Here is a 23195-nt window from a genome sequence, read left to right as displayed (position 1 = left end):
TCACAGAATTTAAAAGAAACGAGAACTTTACTGCACACTTAGGGATCAGGTGCACAACCAGTGACATCAGACATTAGACTTAGATTTTTTGTTTGTTTTCCTTTCTAGACATGGTAACCGCACTACCGAGCATTTTTTCCATCGTGGTAATAATAGAATTTCTCCTAGGAAATTTTGCCAATGGCTTCATAGCACTGGTGAACTTCATTGACTGGACCAAGAGACAAAAGATCTCCTCAGTTGATCACATTCTTGCTGCTCTGGCTGTCTCCAGAATTGGTTTGCTCTGGGTAATATTAATAAATTGGTATGCAACTTTTTTTAATCCGGATTTCTATAGCTTAGAAGTAAGAATTATTTTTCAAATTGCCTGGGCAGTAAGCAATCATTTTAGCATCTGGCTGGCTACTAGCCTCAGCATATTTTATTTGTTCAAAATAGCCAACTTCTCCAGCCTTATTTTCCTTCGCCTCAAGTGGAGAGTTAAAAGCGTCGTGCTTGTGATGCTGCTGGGGTCTTTGTTCTTATTGTTTTCTCATGTTGCGGCAGTGAGCATATATGAGAAAGTGCAGACTGAGGTATATGAAGGAAACGGCACAAGGAAGACCGAATTGAGGGACATTTTACAGCTTTCAAATATGACTCTATTCACACTGGCAAACTTCATACCCTTTGGCATGTCCCTGACGTCTTTTGTGCTGTTGATCTTTTCCCTCTGGAAACATCTCAAGCGGATGCAGCTCTGTGATAAGGGATCCCAAGATCCCAGCACCAAGGTCCACATAAGAGCCATGCAGACCGTGGTCTCCTTTCTCTTGCTCTTTGCCGGTTACTTCTTTACTCTGACGATCACAATTTGGAGTTCTAATTGGCTGCAGAACGAGTTCGGCTTCCTCCTTTGCCAGGTTATTGGAATCCTATATCCTTCAATCCACTCGTTGCTGCTGATTCGGGGAAACAAGAAGCTAAGACAGGCCTTTCTGTCATTTCTGTGGCAGCTGAAGTGCTGACTGAAAGAAACAAAGAGGAGCATCGTGTGTCTTCTAGGAGAAAACCAGTTGATGGAGTCCATAACATTTTATACTTCTTACTTCTTTTGGGGCACCTGGGTGGCTCAGCCGGTTAGGCGTCTGACTTTGGCTCCGGTCATGATCTTGCGGTTCATAGGTTTGAGCCCTGCATCGGGCTCTGTGCTGATGTCTCAGAGCCTGGACCCTGCTTTGGATTCTGTGTCTCCCTCTCTCTGACCCTCCCTTGCTCATGCTCTGTCTCTCTCAAAATAAATAAACATTAAGAAAAAGTATACTTCTTACCTCTTTTTCTAATGAGTATATCATGGAGTAATTTCCAAAGATTTACCTAGAAAGCCTTTTACTTAAGCATATCACAAAAGTATATGCAGGTGTGTTTGTGAAAAATATAAGAAAAATATATGATTATCATTTCATTAGCTGATTTTTTCAGGTAAGCAATCTAATTATACGAAATATTGTAAGAAATTCCTCAAGATTATGAAGCAATGTGTATTTCATATACATCTTCTACATTATTATCTTCTGGTTTAAGAGTTTATGATCTATATTTATGCATTTTTAAGAATGACAACTTAATCTCATTATTATCTTCTGGTTTAAGAGTTTATGATCTATATTTATGCATTTTTAAGAATGACAACTTAATCTCAGGAAATAATTGCTCTTTTCCATTGTAATTAGATCCATGCATATGTACCACGGTGTGTTTAGATTCTATTGTTTGGATCTTCGGTCTTTTAGATGGTAATGATATTGGATTGTAAATCACAGACTGAGCATCAGTGTTTTGGGTAGGTATTATTCCATCATAAATTTGTCATGGTTAATAGGGAGCCATCAGAGCTATTATTAGAAAAAGATGCACACAATAAAATTCAAGAGTGACACTTATATTTAGAATAAATTTCCCATATGTGTGTAAGAAACAAAGCTAAAGAATATTAGATTAATACAAGTAGGTAACATCTCAGAAAAAAAATCAAGTTCTGCAGTAGGGATGAGAAAGAAAAAAATGATCGTGACTTGCTTTCAACGCTTCTATGTTCCCATATGCCACTAGGAAAGTCATTTCTTACGGTTTGTGAATTAAGAAGACCTTTTTGGAAGTTGAGGTCTGATCTCAAATTGTTCAGTTTTCGTCTTTGAATCTCTGAACTGCCAATTATTTTTTCCATCTTGCCACCTAAAAGTTTCTCTTAAGCTTCAAATAACAAGACTCAGCTGTTCCTTGTCTTAAAAATATGTTCATTATAAAAATAGTAAAAAAAATAATATGGGGGCACCTGGGTGGCTCAGTTAGTTAAGCATCTGACTCTCGGTTTCGGTTCAGGTCATGATCTCATCGTTTCATTATTCGAGCCCTGCATCAGGCCCTGCGCTGACAGTGTGGAGCCTGCTTGGGATTCTGACTCTCCCTCTCTCTCTGCCCCTCCCCTGCTCTCTCTCTCTTTCTCAAAACTAAATAAATGTTTAAAAATTATGATACATAATTATCCTTCTGCATATACTAAAATAGTATTTATTATATGTGTGTAATAAATATCAGGAATATCTTCAATATTTGTTTTATTAGAATCTTGTGGAAATTGACGAAATAATGTGTGGAGATTAATAACAAGTTCTGTTATAAGAAAGAAATGTGTAACCTTGTTCAGGAACTGAATTTACATGTCTGTAATAATTCTTGCATTATGAAATTTTAACATTATCAAAACTCCAATAAATTACTTCTAATCTGATTTATTCATTTGTTTTTAATAATCTGTCTGCCCCAGTAAAATATGAACAATGTAATGTGTAGATCATGTCTATGATGTTTCCTGCTGACTCCTCAGGATATAAAGCTGGCCCATAGAATAGCTGCTCCAAATGATATGCGAATGACCAAAGAAATGGGTGAATAAAGCTATACTATGGCTGGAAAACCAATGAAAACAAAATCCACCACAAAAATCTGCAGGATGCACGGATTTCTTGGTTCTGTTTCTTCACTATTCAGATCGTCTAAATGAAACTGCACACTTTCAGTTCCAATTTCTGTATTAGACTGGGAAGACAAAATGCTGCCACAAATAGGCTCCAAACATAAAAGTGACTCATACATAATGCAGATTTAAATTGCTCTTTTCACAGTACAGATGTGTTTGAGGAGCTCTCTCTATACAGTTATCCAGGGAATCAGACTGATCAAAAGGATTCCATCTTTAACATGTGGTTGGGATCGCCTTGGAGTCATCCCCATTCCTGACGGCCAGGATGAAAGAGGTGTATGGAGAACGGTTCACGGGGAGATTTTGTTGGGACGGGCCTGTAAATGATGCACTCCTATGTAAATGAAAATTTTCACGCCTACGACATCGTTCAGTTTTCGGTCACATTGCCGTAACCGTCTATAAGGGAGGCTGGGAAATATAGCCTCTCTATAGCCCAGAAGGCAGGCGAAATGGAATTTAAGACATGTCGCAGGGCACTTAGTACCATTTCAACCGAAATAGCCAATAAGTTGTCGTAAAACAAACAGGTTCCTCCTTTAGAAGCATGGTGTAGCTTGCTTATGTCGCTTGGATAATTTATACATGCTCTTAGATCAGTCTCGAATATCCGTTCTGTTTTTCTATTTCTTCATACACCCTAAAGAGTTCAAGTTCAGCTAAATGTTTCTATCCTCATAACACCATAAGTGATCATGCACTGTAGCATTTGCAGCTTCCTCGTGTATATTCCCAGTGCACGTTGCTTGTAACTTCCGATTTAGCTCTTAACAATATTGTGCACTAATTATTTATAGTTATTTGCTCTAGAACTTGGGTGTGCTCTTTGAACTATAAATAATTTTGTTAAATTATTCCTGTAAATGATATTGAAGCAGCAAACATACTTGATTGGTAGAAGGATCTTATTCAATGAGTGATGAATAAGGACTGAGTTATATAAAAATTTTTTCTAGCAATTTCTATTCAAAATCTAAAATATTTGCATTCAAATGAATGGCTCAGGGAAGATGAAAGTAGAAATTAGTGGCAAATAATCTCTCTTCTATTTGCAACCTGACTTCATACCTTGCATGTAGTCATTAACACAAATGGGCATTTTCAGCCAGTACCAACGAAAAGTGGACATTCATTAGCATTTACTCTGGGAATTAGATAGTAGCTGACTATAAATAATAAGAGGGTTATTTAGGAAGCTTTGTATCTCTTCCTAGAACTGTTTGGTCTAGCACCGGGATATGGTATCAATAGAGTGAACTATTCCTTTGCAAAGATCTCTGAAACTATATCACATAGCAGAATTTTGGCTGTCCTTTCTGGAATAATAATGAAAATAGCTATAAATGGATGTCAACTTGCAACTGTCTAACTAGAAGCTGACAGTGAGGCACCACATCAGAAATATTTTCACGGAAATGTCAGTTGGAATCAGATCTCCTTTCTGATAGGGGCAGCAGAAGTCCTCTCAGGAATGCAGGGAGATGGGTTCATTGGATGGGCAAACGGCACTGAGTGGGTCACAAATGGGAAAGTCTTACCAGCTGATTTCATCCTTTCTAGCTTGGCTATCCTTACCAGCTACCAGAATCACTCAACAGTGGGTCACTGTTTGATTCATTTATGAGGGGGCTGTCTCCACATCCATATGTCACTGGTAAACTAGCTAGAGTGATTACTATTCTTTGGGCACGAACTGATCACTTAGCTACCTGGTTTGCCACCTGCCTAAGCATTTCCTGCTTCCTTAAGGTAGCCAAGTTCGTCCCACTTCTTTTTCATCTGGCTGAAGTGGAGAGAGAACAGAATGGGTCTCATGCTTTTCCTGGAGCCTTTGTTCTTGTAGTCTGGTAACCTCTTAATGCAGGATGAGTCGTGGTGAGTTGTGGTGAGTTGTGGATGAATACCTTTAAAGTACATGAACTTGGCATTAAGACATAAGGAAAACTTTCTGTCTTAAATGGCGTCTGCTTCCTAACTTGACCTAAGTTATCCCTTTCTCCTGTCCCTGACCTCCTTGCTCCTTTTATTTCCGTTCTTGGTGAGACACCGAGAATTTGCAGCTCAACCTGATGGGCTTGAGGGACTCCAGCAGAGGTCTGTCAAAGGGGCATGAAAATGGTGACAATCTTCTTCCTCCTCTTCATCATTTACTTATTCCCACTCGAACAGCAAGTTGGATCTTTCTTAAGGTGCATAGATATCAATCAGGCCAAGATGTTTGTCGTGGTGATTTCAACTATCTTTCACTCAGGCCGCTCATTCTGAATCAGGGAAACAGCAAGCTGAGACAGATACCTGAGACTACTGTGGCATCTTAAATTCTCTCTGAGAAAACTAATACGTTTAGCTTTATAGATAAGATTGAAAGCAGTTTCTGTATTCTAAGAGAAAATACCTTAACAGAAAGACCTAGTAGGTTCATTCTGAATTTCAACATTTCTTTGATCGGGTCCCTTCAGAAGTGAAAAAGCACTGAAGTTTCCCTTACACCATGCTGTTACCTAATCCTATTTTCTCAAAGTGATCTGATAGAATGTTTGATTAAAGGAAATATCTCTGCATAGTAACATGTGCTGGTAACAAAAGATCTTTGAGACACAAGGAAGAAATGTTATAAAACTATATAATGGAATATTAACAAATGTATACCATATACAATGCAATATGAAGAGATATATGTAATCACAATCATAGGAAGGGAAAAGAATAACAACATTTTTTGAACTTCAGATAAATTAAAAATTAGAATAGAAAAAGGATTATAAAATATAAAATGTTAATGTAAGCGTAATTATAGTTTATATAAATATAAAGGTATAAACATTAGTCTGATGTCACTAATTTTGGAAAGGGTCCGAAGCAATGGGATATTTCACGCAGTATTCATAGGATTATAAACTGGAAACAACCACTTTGTGCAGTAGGGAGGAATTATGTAATCAAAGTGAAGATGCATTTCCTAAGACATATTTTTTTTTTAATATATGAAATTTATTGTCAAATTGGTTTCCATACAACACCCAGTGCTCATCCCAAAAGGTGCCCTCCTCAATACCCATCACCCACCCTCTCCTCCCTCCCACCCCCCATCAACCCTCAGTTTGTTCTCAGTTTTTAACAGTCTCTTATGCTTTGGCTCTCTCCCACTCTAACCTCTTTTTTTTTTTTTTTTTCTTTTTTCCTCCCCCTCCGCCATGGGTTCCTGTTAAGTTTCTCAGGCTCCACATAAGAGTGAAACCATTTGGTATCTGTCTTTCTCTGTATGGCTTATTTCACTTAGCATCACACTCTCCAGTTCCATCCACGTTGCTACAAAAGGCCATATTTCATTTTTTCTCATTGCCACGTAGTATTCCATTGTGTATATAAACCACAATTTCTTTATCCATTCATCAGTTGATGGACATTTAGGCTCTTTCCATAATTTGGCTATTGTTGAGAGTGCTGCTATGAACATTGGGGTACAAGTGCCCCTATGCATCAGTACTCCTGTATCCCTTGGATAAATTCCTAGCAGTGCTATTGCTGGGTCATAGGGTAGGTCTATTTTTAATTTTCTGAGGAACCTCCACACTGCTTTCCAGAGCGGCTGCACCAATTTGCATTCCCACCAACAGTGCAAGAGGGTTCCCGTTTCTCCACATCCTCTCCAGCATCTAGAGTCTCCTGATTTGTTCATTTTGGCCACTCTGACTGGCGTGAGGTGATACCTGAGTGTGGTTTTGATTTGTATTTCCCTGATAAGGAGCGACGCTGAACATCTTTTCATGTGCCTGTTGGCCATCCGGATGTCTTCTTTAGAGAAGTTCCCTAAGACATATTAATCACACTTCTATTCAAAGCCCCATAATCTTTGGTACTTGTGCACCAGGGTATATATATATGCAAAAATGTACATATTACTATTTTTCTTAATAGCTGAAGTTGAGAGGTCATACAAATGTCCATTATGACAAAATAGGTAAATAAATTATGACATACTGATACAAGAGGATACTATACAACAGGGAAAATGAACAAATTGGATCTATGATGTTTTGTAGCTGTTTTTTAGAGCAAAAAAAGACAGTCCTGAAAAGGTAAATTTGTAAAGCATAATACATATTCAGTGTAGTGTTTGGCTATGTTTGTATATATGTAGTGCTACTTTGACTGCTGTAATAAAAGAACCTAGATTTAATCACAGTAGCATGCAAACAAGCAGGTGGTAGAATTTTGCTTGCTAATGATGCTATTAAAATATGAAGGAAAGATTGTATGTTGTATTATTATATAGAGGCTATATACGTGTCCATAGGAAAGTACCATGTTTGTTTTTCCATAATTTTTTCATAGGGCATTTTTCCATAATTTTTAGAAAGAAGTAAAGGAAAAACTAGCAAGCAAATCACCATAAGTATGTTTAGTTTTTAGTTATTCTTGATTAAGTAGTAGGTCAAATGTTTTTTCAAACAAGTCTCGATTCTGAGAACGATACAAGAAGTATCATAAGACCATGGAGAATATTGGTAGCACTATCCCATCACACTGAACTCTGTCACTTGGAAAACTGGATGAAGAAGGACCTATCAGTTAGAGTTCTCCCATTTAGCCACCACCACCACCATCGTTATAGATCTCATTTAATGACTTGTATTTGACATGTTTACATACGTAAGTTGGATGACGTCTAGGTAATTTCCTAAAGATCCTGCAGGTAACTTAGTAAATGGCAAAGTTGAAGTTCAGCTGAATACCTTCATAAATTGAGTGTTCTTTAGTTTAGGTGTATTACTTGAGCAAATTATTTACAGTTGCTTTGAAAACCACAGCGTAAATGCACAGAGACCTATGTCTAACATTAGAAGTAAAAGGACTACTGAAAAATGAAGCCTTGTAAGAGGATGGTGTCCTTGTGACTATGTATTATATTTTGCTTATTTGAGTGGCATTTGGAGATCCAAGTTCTGCTTCTTGACTTTCCTCATAAGGACCGCCTCTGGTGATGACCCAGAAGTAGATAAGCTGCCATCCAAGGAAAGCTACTCACATGATAGTCATTACCAGTTCCTTTCAACTTGGAGAACGACTAGACCACGATTTTATCTATTTTGTGACCAAGGTTTGGGATAAGAAGGAATTGTTATCATTTTTCTCTCACCACTACCGAAAAGGAAAACTTTCTTTAAGATCATAGTATTATGAGTATTTTATTCAGTTTCCCCATAGAAGATACTTTTAGAAGCAGAGCAAGAAATTCTTATCACTAAAACCGTAAGACCGACAAAATGAATAATCAAGACAAAAAATTCAACACACATATTTAACAACCAGTTAAGCACAGTGGAATAGAGAATGAGTGAAAGGGAAGATAATATCCAGTATGGAGCATAAAGGGCCAAATAAATGGAAAATCCAGGCTAGTGGGTGGGTAAGACACAGGAAGGTTACTGTCAGAAAGTCAGTAGTTCTGTCTGGAGTTCTGGAATATATGAGAGAGAAAACGGGTGGAAAACAATATTGCTGAGTTTCCCCAAAATGAGTAACATGTTTCGATCCATTGATTAGGAAATCACTGAACCCCGGACAAGACAACAAAAACAGTCTAACTTACAAACACCACAAGAATCCAAAGATCAAGAGAAAACCTCATAAAGAGCCAGAGGAAAAGAGTAAATTATATTGAAAGAAACAGCCATTTCGATGATTTTTAAGTGAACTCTGTATATATCTGGGGACCAGGTACAGTCTGCCCGGTTGTCAGTTTCGGTTGGATATTGCTGGGAAAATTTGATTCCATGAAGTGTCTCCTCCCGGAACCGGTGCACCAGCCTGTTCATGTTCTTGCGGTGCTTGAACAAGAGCAAGGCTGGGCTGGACCCAGTGTAGGAGCCATTTCAAATCTTTACTGTCTCAATCTATTAACTCTCAATTCATCAAAGCAATTTTCCATGAGCAAGCTCCAAGCCAACGGGCAAGGTGGTTCCCTCACTGATAGGAGAAGATACTGCAAAATTACTATCCAAAGGGTATAGCTACAGTGAGGGTTAAATAATTTCTGGAAAATGAGGTAAGCCACCCTGGTTTACCTTGGGTAAATTATTCAGGCTCCTCCCATATACCAAACAGGCTCATTCCTAACTGATCATCCTCCAAAGTCCAATGCAGTTCAATGCAGTTAGAGCATTATTCTTGAATTCTAGGATCTTATAATCTACATCCTGTTTGGCTATGTCTCTTCTTAATTTGGTAATCAAAGAGTTTAAGAGACAAATTATTTACCTGGTAAAGATGTAACACAGAGAGCTGAAATGACAGGATAAGCACGGCAAACAGCCCCATTCAGATAGAGGAATAATAGAAAACATAGTGCAATTATGGCTCCTAGGAATTTTGAAGTCATGTGTGGAAAATATTTTCATGACCCTTTACTTTTTAAAAAATTTACTGATTGATTTAAATTTGTTTCCAGCTTTATTGAGATCAAGTTGACAAATAAAATTGTAATATGTTCAAGGTATACAACATGATCTTTTCATATACAAAAGAATTCCCACAATCAAGTAAATTAATAGATTCTCATTTTAAATGGTTACCTTTTCTTTGATGAAAAAGTTTAGGATCTATCTTATTAGCGAAATCAATTACACAATACGGTATTATCAATTCTACAGTTGATACATGCTATATTTTATATCCTCAGAACTTGTTCATCTCATAACTGAAAGTTTGCACCATTTTAGCAACGTGTCCTCATTTCCCCCACCCCCAGGCCCTGCCAACCACTTTTCTGCTTTCTGTTTCAAAGGATTTGCCTTTTCTTTTTAGATTCCTTGTAGAAGTGATAGCATATATCATTTACCTTTGTCTGGCTTATTTCACTTAGCATAATGCCCTCAAGGTCCATCTATGTTATGACAATTGGTAGGATTTCTTTCTTTTTAAAGGTAGAATAATATTCCATTGTATATATACTTACCACATTTTCTTTATTCACTGATGTGTTAACAGATGTTTAAGTTATTTCCATACCTTGGCTATTGTGAATAATGTTGCAGTGAATATAAGGATTTTGTTTCCTTTGGATATATACCCAGAAATGAGAATGCTGAATAATATGGTAGTTCCATTTTTAATTTCTTAAAAAAATTTTTTTTAACGTTTTTATTTATTACTGAGAGACAGAGAGACACAGAGCATGAACAGGGGAGGGGTAGAGAGAGGGGGAGACACAGAACCTGAAGTAGGCTGCAGGCTCTGAGCTGTCAGCACAGAGCCCGACGCGGGGCTCAAACTCACCAACTGTGAGATCGTGACCTGAGCCGAAGTCGGTCACTTCACCGACTGAGCCACCCAGGTGCCCCTATTTTTAATTTCTTGAGGAAACTCCATTCTGTTTTACAGTGGTCTGTTTTCCATAGTGGCTGTACCAGTTTACATTTCTAACAAGTACAGAAGCATTCCTTTTTCTCTATATTCTTTCCAGAACTTATCTATTGTCACTTTTTAAAGTTTATTTATTTTGAGAGAGAGAGAGCACTCGAGTGCTCACACACATGGAAGGAGCAGAGAGAGAGGGGGAGAGAGAGAATCCCAAGGAGGCTCCGTGCTGATGTGAGGCTTGAACTCATAAACTGTGAGATCATAACCTGAGCCAAAAGTGAGTCAGATGCTTAACAACTGAGCCACTCGGGCACCCCTCTTGTGATTTTGATAACACTTCTAACAGGTGTGAGGTGATATCTCATTGTGGTTTTGATATGAATTTCCCTATTGATTAGTGATGTTGAGCACCTTTTCAACCTGTTAAAATGGACCTGTTGGCCATGTGTATGTCTTCTTTGGGAAAAAAAAAAAAAAAGGTTTATTCAAGAGCTTTTCACATTTTAAAACCAGATTATTGATTTGTATGAGTGCCTTGGATATTTTTGATATTAACTTCTCATCAGATCTGTGACTTCTCTCATTTCATAGGTTGTCTTTTCATTTGTTGGACTCCTCTGCTGTGCAGAAGAGTTTTAGTTTTAAATAGTCTCACTTGTTTCTTTTTGTCTCTGTTGCCTTTGTTTGGTCTCAAATCCAAAAAATCATTTTGCTAAGACGACTGTCAAGGAGCTTATTCTCAACAGTTTTTTTTTTTTTCCCTCTAGGAGTTTTATGGTTTCAGAGTTATGTTCAATATTTAAGCCATTTTGGGTTAGTTTTTATGTATGGTGTTAGACTGGAGTCTAATTTTATTCTTTTGTGTGGAAATATCCTGTTTTTTCCACGCCATTTGTTGAAGAGACTTTCCTTGCCACATTGTATATTCTTGGTGCCGTTGTCCCCAATTAATTCTCCATAGATACATGGGTTCCTTTCTGTGCTCACTATTCTGTTCTGTTGATCTATGTGTCTGTTTTCATGTCAATATCATTCTATTTTGATTACTATCATTTTCTAATCATGTTCATTCCAAGCCCTTGACCACCGAGCCAAACCATTGGGCATAGCCCGTGAATGAGTATATAACTGAATATCTGTCCATTTCTCCTTCCAAGCAAAGGTATACATAATCAGATACATTGCTTGGAATCTTCTCACTGGGAGGATTTCTTTCACTGCAGTCCTTTAGGGATATCCAAGAAAAGGGTTGTAGTGTCACAGGTGTCCACTTTTGGGTGGTACCTGCACATCAGATAGAATCATTGGTAAGCCAAGCCCAAGTCCTTTCTTCCTCTGGCACCTGATCAGAGAGAACTCCCTACGAAGCCAGAGGTGGAAGCTGGGAGACAGAGGGAGTGTAGCAGCGTGGGGACCATGGGCATTGGCCACTTTTTCCTGTAACTTACTTGTGCCTTTGGGACCTGCTTAGGCCCTGTATCACATATATATCACTTCCATAATATGATGAGTGTCACTGTCCATGGCCAAATTTGTGGCCCAGTGGGTCAGATAACACCCATTCATGATGGGAAGCTCAGGTCATATGGTAACTTGGTTGCTCATGGTTAAGCATTCACTCTGTACTAAGGCCCAGTGGCAGGCCCAGAATTGTTTCTCAGGGCTTACACTATTTCCTCCTATAGGGGACTTTCTAAGGCTCCAAATGGCATCTCTATCTTCCCCTGCCACTTCATATAAGAGACTTTATAATCTATTTTGTTAACATTCCTAGAGGTAGGTAAACATTTCATACCCATACGAACAAGCAGAAGCTTGTGTCAATTGCAAACAGAGACAGAGGGTTTGTTTCTTGGTACAACATCAGCTCCAGGACAGAATAGATACAGAAGACACAAGTTCACTAGCACAGATCTCAAATTCACTAATACAGACATTCTCCTCTCCTTTATGCAAGATACATTCTTGCATAAACAGACAAAACAGATAGATTAAAAAAAAAAAAAACCTAGCAAACCAAACTGTGGAACATGTCTCACCCGAGAGAAGAAAGATCTTCTGTATCAAATAGACCAACACACCAAATTCTGAATCACTGTCACTGTATTCACTTGTGAGTTCTGTGCAACAGATGACCGGAAACTTAGTGGCTTGGATTTAAAAAACCACATGTACACACATTTATTATGTCACAGTGTTTTGGGGTCAGGAGTCTGGGCAAAGCGTAGCTGTGTTCTCCGCTTCAAGATCTCACCAAGGTGAAATCAACATTTTGACGATACTGTGTCCTCATCTCCAGGCTTGACTGGAGAAGCATCCAGTTCCAAGTCCATTCATGTTGTTGGCAGAATACCTTTTTCTTGTGGCCCTTTCCGTAAGCACTTCATCACACGGCTGCTTACTTCTTGGAGGCCAGCAAGAGTGTCTCACTCAAGGGAGGCCCAGATAGTCTTTTGAAGCTGAATCTGATGACACCAGGCCCATAAGGGATAGTGTCCTTTTCAATCAACTCAAAATCAGTTGATCTGGGAATCTTAAGGATCCACAACATCTCTTTATGCCTGCCGTATTCTGCAAGCTAGAAATAAGTCACACACTTAAAGCCACACTCAAAAGGAGGGAATTATGCAGGATGCGAACAGGGAAGAGAAATCATGGGGGCCATGTAAGGATCTGCCCACCATGGCTGCCACAAATAAGGAGTAACATATTGGCAGAGCACAAATTGGAACCAGAACCAAATTCGGCCAACATTCAGAATCGTAAATAAGAACACAGATTCAGGAAGAAAAGAGAAATATAGAGTTGTTGGAAATCCAATTCTATTGCCACGCAGGAATTAGGGCCTGGACAAGACATGCCTGGGCTTGAAGAGCCTAAAGCAGACTTTCCTTGGGTCACGTGGTATAGCTCACTGGCTGTAGCCCGTGAGTCCACTTGGGCACCCACTGGCCGTGATGAGTCAAAATTTAACTTTTAAAAAGTTGAAAGCACGAGGCACCTACAACTATAAAGGTGGAATGACTTATTTAACTCATGGATGGAAAAAACCAGCAGATGGTAAGGCTTGATTCCCTATCTCTGACTTTTTGTCTGGAGTCAGATTCCTTCCGCTTGAGAAGAGCCCTTTATGTATTTATTTATTTATTTTTTAACATTTCCAAAAATATTTACGGAGAGTTCTTTCGTTTGGGAGACAATGACAAAATGAAATGAGCGGCGTAATAGTATTTTTAGAATGGCACAGTGGTAGCAAAAAATCAAACCAGGAACATGAAATGGAGAAAAACAGAGGATCCTTTCTCTAGGGCTGACGTGAGTCCAAGAGAGCCAGAAGCACTGCCACATTTAAAATTTAACCATGTCACAAATATCTGCACGCACTGAGCAAATAACCCTTTTTCACGTAGCCTTAAGTTGCACGCCTGATGCAATACACCAATTAATTTTTTAAAAAGTTCATTACCAAGTTGACTGTATAAAATACAAAACAGAATGCATATACACAAAATGCTGCTGTTTAAGAAAATAATGGGGGGGGCATCTGGGTGGCTCAGTCTGTTAAGTGTCCAACTTTGGCTCAGGTCACCATCTCATAGCTCCTGAGATTAAGGCCCCCCCACCCCCCGCGGCCCCCCACCCCCCAGCCCACCTCAGGATCTGAGCTGGAACCTGAAGCCTGGTTCAGATTCTGTGTCTCCCTCTCTCTCAAAAATAAACAAACAAACAAAAAACACATTAAAAAAAATAACGGGATCGAGTTCTAGAATAAAATAATTTGGTACCAAAAAAGGATATTGCACTCAGATCACTATTAAAAAAAAATTTTTTTTAAAGGATATTGAAATGTCTTGGTTCAGAAGAATAACTATCAAGTGTTTGCTTTTACACCATCGTCAAGTGTCTTGCCGGCCGAACACCAGTTGGCAGATGGACAGTGTCTCGCTTTCCCCCCCTCCCAGAAGCTTCGTGAAAGTCGTCGCTGAGACGCATACTTAGAAGCCTAGTCCGGTGGGCTGTGCACTGGCTGGGCAGCCGGAGGCCATGGCATCAATCCAGATGTGCTTCTAGGCTGGGTGTGGAAACAAGGTCACCCGGGATGAGGCCGCTCGGCCTTCAGGGAAGAATAGCCAGGGGAAGGGTCTGGAATAGGTGCCAAGCGTACCCTCTGCGTAGCAGAACCAACTTCTTTTTTTTTCCAGAAAGGAGGGCGTGTAGTTTTGTTAGTCCACTAGAAGTAGTAGAACCAGAACTAACTGAATGTATTTTGCTGATAACGGACACTGTTCCTGAAGATTTTCCGTACAAATCAGAAGTAGACCGCGTCTTCAATGAAATAAAACCCTTGCCTGGATTTGGAAGTATGCCGCTTCTTAGATTTATCCCAGGCGTGGATCCAGACGGCTTCAAGTAGTGCTGCTTGGCGTCGCATCTCAGGGCTGCTGTGTCTCATCTCTGACAGGAGGTCTGGGTAGGGGGCGCCACTTCCAGTACCGGGGCGCAGAGGGCTTCAGGTCCAAACCACTCTCAGTTCTGCAGAGGGTCTCTCTTCACTCTGTCTCTTCCTGTTTTTCAGGGCAATCCTGGTGAGCGATAGACTGTAATCTAAGTCATCCAACCGAGTCAACCCAGTCATCAGATTCCTTTGTTGACCAGGAGGCAAGACCCACCTTCTCCTACTCTTTGGCTTGAGCTCACCATTTTTGTGTTCCAGGCCAGCTCGTATTTTCGACTGGGGATTCTTGGTATGGAGGGACAGGAAGAGCAACGGGCTTGGCTTGTCCACCAGAAGGTGGTTCCAGTGATCTGGCCTGGGAGCCTCTGCTTTGTGGGGGGTACATGAAATGCCGAGAAGGCTGGAGGGCTTGATGCTGCCTTGAAGCAATCTGTGCACTTGGCTTGGGTGGGATCTGGGTAGCGTGGACAGGCTTCATGTGAGAAGGTGGGCCTACCTTTTCCAGGACATCCTTCTGTGGTTTTCCCGGAATCCTGAAGGCTCTATGCGATGCAGCCCGGTGAATGCCTGGTCCGCAAGTAAGGCTGTTGAAGGGCCTGACTTAGCTGTTGGCTGTTTCTTGGGATCCCTCTGCAGCTTGTCTCTCAGGAGTTGAACGGCTTTGCTGCTAGCATTTGGAATCAAGGTCTTTAAGTTACTGGGTACCTTCTGGGGCCAGTGGAAGTCCATCGCACTTGAAAGTTGGTAGCCTTCGGGCCTGTTGGTCTTTTTCCGGGTGCCCAACAGTTGGCAAGTTTTGAAAATTGTGTCGATTTCACTGGCCCCAGCGAAGAGAGGCCTGAGGGTGCACACTTCTGCCATGATGCAGCCCACAGCCCAGATGTCAATGGAGGAGCACAACTGGTAGACCTCGGGAGCACTTCTGGAGCCCTGTACCTTCTGGTAGATACATAGTCTGTGTATGGACGTCTTGATCGGACTTTTCCCGCCAACCTGAAGTCTGTATTTTCACAAGTTCTGGGCTGGTGCAGAGAAAGTTCTCAAGCTTTAAGTCCCGCTGGAAGAAGCCATGTTCGTGAAGAAACACAAGTCCTTGTAATACCTGATACATGATATTCCTTATAGCTGATTCAGGAAACCACTTATTTCTTTCTTTAATGAGCTGGTAAAGCTACTCCTTCATGTCCTCGAAGATAAAATGAAGATGATCATTTTCCCTGATAACTTCTTTTCATTTAACTGCATTGGCATGGTTGAGCTTCTTTGAAGACTTAACCTCCCAAAGGTTCATGCATTCCTCCCTCCCAGGAATAAAACTTTCTTTTCATTTTTTTAAAAATGTTTATTTATTTTTGAGAGAGACAGAGACAGAAAGCGAGTGGGTTGGGGCAGAGAGAGAGGGAGGCACAGAATCCGAAGCAGGCTCCAGGCTCCGAGCTGTCAGCACAGAGCCCAATGCGGGGCTCGAACTCACAAACCGTGAGATCATGACCTGAGCCGAAGTTGGACGCTCAACCGACTGAGCCACCCAGGAGCCCCATTTTTTCATTTTTTAAAAAGCAATCAGCTCGGGGCACCTGGGTGGTTCAGTTGGTTAAGCGTCCGATTTGAGCAATCAGCTCCCCGGACTCAATGCTTCCTCCCAGTGGGACAGAACGGTAGGTTGCATCCCCGAGTTGCTTGACTCATGGTGTGTCTGCTCAGGCGGACCCTCATCCCAGGGCCCAGGCGGTGCTGTCCTGCAGAGGCAGCAGGCCAACCCTCAGCGTAACCAGATTTTTTTCACGGCAGCACAAAGTATGTAATAGAACGTGACTATCTCCCAAATATGTATTTTCAAAGATCAGTCTTCTACTGGTGCTGCAAACACAGGCGGGGGCCCGCGGTGAGCACTGCACCTCCACGACTGGGGCGCAAGAGCCCCCTCGGGAACTGGGGGTGCAGGTAATCCCTGCTAGGACAGGCCGAGAGGTCCCGCAAGTTTCATGGTGGAGTCGAAAAGTACTCTTTAGAGTTTCCACTGGTGAGGTTTGTTTCTCTGAAAATATCTATTTTGCCCTTATTTTTATCTATCATCTATCTATCTATCTATTATCTATCTATCTATCTATCTATCTATCTATCATCTATCACATGTTTACTTTATTTATTTGTTTTAAGAGAGAGAAAGAGTGGGCATGATTGGGTGGGGGAGCAGAGACAGAGGGAGAGAGAATTAAAGAGCCCAAGGGTGGGAGTTGGGGTGGGGAGTGTGCTTGATCTCACAAACCATGAGATCATGACCTGAGCCCAAATCAAGAATCACAGGCTTAAACGACTGATCCACCCAGGCACCCCTATTTTTTTTTTTATTTTTAACATTAACCTTAGTGAGGTATAATTACATATAGCATATTATACTCAATTTACATATGTAATTTGATGACCTTTAACTATTATATACCGCCTTGAAACAATGACCATGATAAAATATGGAACAATTTTACCACCCCCCCCAAAGTTATTTTGTGTCCTTTTTTGGATCAGATTCCAGACAACTACTTTTGTGGTTTTTGCCTTAGTTTTTTGCTTGTTTTAGAAATCATACTATATGCACTCTTTTTTGTCCACCTCTTTTTTTCAATCATAGTTTTTTGAGATACATATCGTTGTGTATACGAGTAGTTTATTTCTTTTATTGCTAAATGGTATTTTATTCTATGAATATGCCACGATTTGTTCATTCATCTCCCTGTTGATGGATATTTTTTTTTTTTTAATTTTTTTTTCAACGTTTATTTATTTTTGGGACAGAGAGAGACAGAGCATGAACGGGGGAGGTGCAGAGAGAGAGGGAGACACAGAATCGGAAACAGGCTCCAGGCTCCGAGCCATCAGCCCAGAGACCGACGCGGGGCTCGAACTCACGGACCGCGAGATCGCGACCTGGCTGAAGTCAGACGCTCAACCGACTGCGCCACCCAGGCGCCCCATGATGGATATTTAAACTGTTTCCAGTAATGGACTCTATTGGGTAAAGCTGGTATTAACATTCTCGTGAAAGTCGTTTTGTGAACATACGTTTTTATTTATTTTAGGTAAATAAACACACTAGCGGAATAGCTGAATAGTTGGCAATACGTATGTGAGGCTTTGTTAGAAACTGTCAATCAGTGTTCCAAAGTGGCTGTATTATTTTTCAGCAGAAAAATATGAGAGTTCTAGTTGCTTCACATCATTGCCACAATCTAGCGTGGTCAGTTTCTTGAACTGTCGCATTCCAGAGGGTTTGAAGTAGTTTTATTTTGCATTTCCCTTATGCGCAATGTTGTTGAACACGTTTTTAGTGGTTTATCACATCTTCTTTTGTTAAGGGTCTTTCGAAGTCTTTTGCTTATTTTCCTTAAATTGAGATGTTTGTTTTCTTAGTATTGAGTTGCAACAATGTTTAGTGTATACACATATATTTAATAAACAGTCCTTGGTTACATCTATATTATATATATTTCTCCCGTTCTATGGCCAACATTTTGATTTTCTTGATAGTGCCTTTTCATTCATCACTTTTATTCTTTTTTGTTTAGCTTTTCGTGTGTGTGTGTTCATATGATTGTGCATGTATATGTTCTAGCTAAGACATTCCAAAGCCACAGAAATAGAATCCAATTTTCTTCTAGAATCATTATCTTTCATTTTTTTTAAGATTTAAAAAAATTTTTAAAGAGTTAAAAAAAATTGTTTTTAACGTTTATTCATTTTTTGAGAGACAGAGAGGGACAGAGCATGAGCAGGAAAGGGGCAGAGAGAGGGAGACAGAGAATCCAAAGCAGGGTCCAGGCCCTGAGCTGTCAGCACAGGGCCCGATGCAGGGCTCGAACTCACAAACTGCGAGATCATGACCTGAGCCGAAGTCAGATGCTCAACCAACTGAGCCACCTAGACGCCCCTAAAAAAGTTTTTTAATGTTTATTTTTGAGAGAGAGAGAGAGAGAGAGACAGAGAGCGAGTGGGGGAAGGGCAGAAAGAGAGGGAGACACAGAATCTGAAGCAAGCTCCAGGTGCTGAGCTGTCAGCATGGAGCCCCACGCAGGGCTTGAACTCATGAACCATGAGATCATGACCTGAGCAGAAGTCGGATGCTCAACAGGCCGAGCCAGCCAGGCGCCCCTATCTTTTATATTTAAATCTAAGATCACCTCACATTAATTTTTTATACGGTGAGAGGTAAAAATCGAAGTTCATTTTTTTATACTGTTATTCAGTTTTCCAGCATCATTTATTAAAGAGAATTTTATTTCTCATGAAATGGTTTTGGTTCCCTTGTCAAAATGAACTGACCATGCATGTGTGGGTCTATCACTAGATACTATTTTCTAATCCATTAATCTGCTTGTATAAGCAAACAACAGTACCACATTGACTTAATTACGGTAGCTCTACAATCATGAAATCAGACTTGTATTTTATAGAGCAAATATTTTCAATTTTGATATAGTCCCATATGTTAATATTTAAGTTTTATGCATCATGCTTTTGGTATTGCATCTAAAAGGTCTGCTCAGCTTTCAAAAGTTTTCCCCTATATTTTATTCTAAAACTTTCATAGGCTTAGTTCTCACATTTAAGTCTTTCAGCAATTTTAAGTTCATTTTTGCATATGGTATGAAATAAGGGTCTAAACTCAGTTTTATTCATGTGGATATCCAATTTACCCAGCATCATTTGTTAGACAAAAGAGACGTAATTTCCCCCATTGAATTTTGAAATCAGTTAACCATAAATATTAGTGCTGATTTCTGAACTTCAGTTGTGTTTCACTGATATATATATATATATGTATATATATATATACATATATATGTATATGTATATGTATATATATATATACATATACATAATTTTGTGAGTACCACACTATCTTGATTAATGCAGCTTTCTAGCAAGCGTTGAAATCAGGAACTGTAATTTTCCAAATTTGTTCTTTTTTTAAAAAACAAATTCTTTTGGTTATTCTGGGTGCTTTGCATTTCTGTATACATTTTAGGAATAGTTTTTCACTTCCTGCAAGAAATCTTCTAGGAGTTGATAAGGCTTGCATTTGAATACATAGATCATCTCTTCACCTGAAAAGATTCTCCTCTTTATGGATTTTAGTTCGGCTGGTTCTCCTTCCTTGCACAGCTCTGTGATGTGTTGGAAACATAATTTTGACAATTGTTTGCCCTAATCCCAGGTGTTACAGGAGGAAATCTGGCCTTTTTCAACCTGCTGCATTGTGCTCATCAATGGAAGTTCTTGTCGGCAAACTCTGAAGCATCTAATCACACAGGATCAAATGAACCACAGTCCTCCACACCTATTCTGTACCAGAAAGGTTAGAACTGAAAACACTCTACACAAATAATGTACTAACTCCTCACAAAAACCACCCGAAGAGGATACGATCATCTGCATTTTAGTTGATGATTTTACTGAGGCAGAGAGTAATATTAAAATAGATTAGAAACATGTAATGCAAAGAATCTAGGTTTTTCTTTCCTGGCAGTCCGGTTCTAAGATCCTCTGCTAGAAATAATTATAGTACAAAAACTGAAAGCGAAAAAAATCCATGGGTAGAGGCTAATTTTTATATCTATTAATCTTAAGATATTAAGTAGCCCAAAATGAATTAAACGTAAAATGAAACAATATGTATGAATAGAGAAATACAGACTCTACAATGGAAGACCATGTTCTTTTGAAGTTTTCAAGGGACGTTTAGAAAGTTTCTGAATGTTTTAATTAAATAATATTTAAATATTAAGTAGGCTCAAAAGAGAAACTTTATTAAAGGCTTAAGCATGAGAGATATGTTTAGTAGCTACTAAAATGGGCTGAAAAACCTCAATGAGAGAAAAGATGGATTTAAAGCTGGATGGTTTTGGGGCGCCTGGGTGTCTCAGTCAGTTAAGTGTCTGACTTCGGCTCACGTCATGATCTCGTGGTCCATGAGTTCAAGCCACGCATCAGGCTTTGTGCTGACAGCTTGGAGCCCAGAGCCTGCTTCGGATTCTGTGTCTCCCTTTCTCTCTCTGCTCCTCCCCCACTCACACTCTGTCTCTCTCTCTTAAAAATAAATACATATTAAAAAAAATTTTTTTTTAATTGCTTAAAAAAAAAGCTGGATGGTCTCCTTGAGATTCATTTTTTTCATTTTGAAAATTATAAGACATGCACGGGGTTCCTAACTGGCTCAGTTGGTAGATCATGCCGCTCTTGATATGGGAGTTGTGAGTTTGAGTCCCACGCTGGGCATAGAGCTCACTTAAAAACAAAAGAAAATTATAGGACAATAATTCCTGTATTTATGATGCATGTGTGTTTGTGCATACGCGTGTGTGTTTATGCACTTGTAAACAATAAAAGTGTGCATAAATGTTAGTCATCGAGAACCAGCCTTTGGGGAGTATTGGCACATGACCTCCCCCCGCCCCACCCCATACTCTGAATGTTTTTGATTGGAAAAGCTTAAATTCTTTCTGCATAATTGCGACATTAAAAAAAAAAATCCAGGATATCTGAGTGGCTCAGTGGGTTGAGTGTCTGACTTTAGCTCTGGTCGTGACCACAAGGGTCTTGAGTTCGAGCTCTGCAATGAGCTCACTGCTGTCAGAGCAGAGCCTGCTTTGGATCTTCGGTCCCCCCTCTCTCTGCCCCTTCCCCACTTGCGCTGTCTCAAAAACAAATCTTAAAAAAAAATCCATAATGATGGTAATCTTACTTCCAGCCAAGCTCTACCTAACAATTAAGACACTCTACAGTTGTGTTTTGGATTTTTCAATTTTCTGTACAACAAATAAAGTTGATAATACAAATTACGTAGAGGTCAAACAAGGAAAAAATCACAAAACACTGAAAGACAATACGGTTTTATTTGCATGCTAGCAAATGAGAATTCAGCTTTCAATTTCAGCATGTGTGATGAGTATTCTAGCCCACAGCAAGGATATAAAGTCAATGAATAGAAGTTAATTTGAGCTGTTTGAGGAATAACAATGGTTTTCATCAAGACAGCACTGAGCTCATCTACTGGCCTACCCTGGTGCTTTCCTGCCTGACCTTGGTCACAGAATTTAAAAGAAACGAGAACTTTACTGCACACTTAGGGATCAGGTGCACAACCAGTGACATCAGACATTAGACTTAGATATTTTTTGTTTGTTTTCCTTTCTAGACATGGTAACCGCACTACCGAGCATTTTTTCCATCGTGGTAATAATAGAATTTCTCCTAGGAAATTTTGCCAATGGCTTCATAGCACTGGTGAACTTCATTGACTGGACCAAGAGACAAAAGATCTCCTCAGTTGATCACATTCTCGCTGCTCTGGCTGTCTCCAGAATTGGTTTGCTCTGGGTAATGATAATAAATTGGTATGCAACTTCATTCAATCCAGATTTCTATAGCTTAGAAGTAAGAATTATTTTTCAAATTGCCTGGACAGTAAGCAATCATTTTAGCATCTGGCTGGCTACTAGCCTCAGCATATTTTATTTGTTCAAAATAGCCAACTTCTCCAGCCTTATTTTCCTTCACCTCAAGTGGAGAGTTAAAAGCGTCGTGCTTGTGATGCTGCTGGGGTCTTTGTTCTTATTGTTTTCTCATGTTGCGGCAGTGAGCATATATGAGAAAGTGCAGACTGAGGCATATGAAGGGAATGTCACTTGGAGGACCAAGTGGACGGACATGGCACACCTCTCAAATATGACTATATTCACACTGGCAAACTTCATACCCTTTGGCATGTCCCTGACGTCTTTTGTGCTGTTGATCTTTTCCCTCTGGAGACATCTCAAGCGGATGCAGCTCTGTGGCAAGGGATCCCAAGATCCCAGCACCAAGGTCCACATAAGAGCCATGCAGACGGTGGTCTCCTTTCTCTTGTTCTTTGCCGGTTACGTTCTGAATCTAATTGTTACAGTTTGGAGTTTTAACGGGCTGCAGAAGGAACTGTTCATGTTTTGCCAGGTACTTGCCTTCGTGTATCCTTCGATCCACTCGCTGATGTTGATTTGGGGAAACAAGAAGCTAAAACAGGCCTTTCTGTCTGTTTTATACCAGGAGAAGTACTGGCTGAAAGACCAGAAACACTCAACTCCATAGATAAATAAGAGCATTGTGTCTTTCTTGGCAGAAAGTTAACTAATGTAGACGGTAACATTATATACCTCCTGCGGGTTTTTCCCTAGGGTGTGTAACTGAATAATTTTCAGTTTCACTTACAGAAGTCTTACCTAAGCCTAGCCCGTAAAACTATATACATGTATGTATGAAAAATATAAGGAAGACTGGAAATAATCTACCCTCACCGGTTTTCTTAATCAGGTTAAACAA

At 39.9% G+C, this 23195-nt stretch overlaps 2 protein-coding genes and 1 pseudogene across 2 annotated transcripts; 2 read left to right on the top strand and 1 right to left on the bottom strand.

The window, feature by feature from the left end:
• Nucleotides 1–110: 110 nt before the first annotated feature.
• Nucleotides 111–1049, top strand: LOC123591557 (taste receptor type 2 member 20-like). The gene has a single exon (XM_045466025.1). The coding sequence runs from the start codon at nucleotides 111–113 to the stop codon at nucleotides 1008–1010; it is 900 nt and encodes a 299-aa protein (XP_045321981.1). The 3' UTR covers nucleotides 1011–1049.
• Nucleotides 1050–14250: 13201 nt separating this feature from the next.
• Nucleotides 14251–18101, bottom strand: LOC123591790 (annotated as a pseudogene).
• Nucleotides 18102–22037: 3936 nt separating this feature from the next.
• Nucleotides 22038–22976, top strand: LOC123591445 (putative taste receptor type 2 member 33). Its single transcript, XM_045465767.1, has one exon. The coding sequence runs from the start codon at nucleotides 22038–22040 to the stop codon at nucleotides 22962–22964; it is 927 nt and encodes a 308-aa protein (XP_045321723.1). The 3' UTR covers nucleotides 22965–22976.
• The last annotated feature ends 219 nt before the right edge of the window (nucleotides 22977–23195 follow it).

This window comes from Leopardus geoffroyi, chromosome B4 (genome assembly GCF_018350155.1).
Source record: "Leopardus geoffroyi isolate Oge1 chromosome B4, O.geoffroyi_Oge1_pat1.0, whole genome shotgun sequence".
NCBI lineage: Eukaryota > Metazoa > Chordata > Mammalia > Carnivora > Felidae > Leopardus > Leopardus geoffroyi.
This window is presented reverse-complemented; position numbering and strand designations above follow the sequence as displayed.

Coding starts and splice junctions, on each gene's coding strand:
- LOC123591557 (XM_045466025.1), top strand. CDS start 111: ATGGTAACCGCACTACCGAGCATTTTTTCCATCGTGGTAATAATAGAA.
- LOC123591445 (XM_045465767.1), top strand. CDS start 22,038: ATGGTAACCGCACTACCGAGCATTTTTTCCATCGTGGTAATAATAGAA.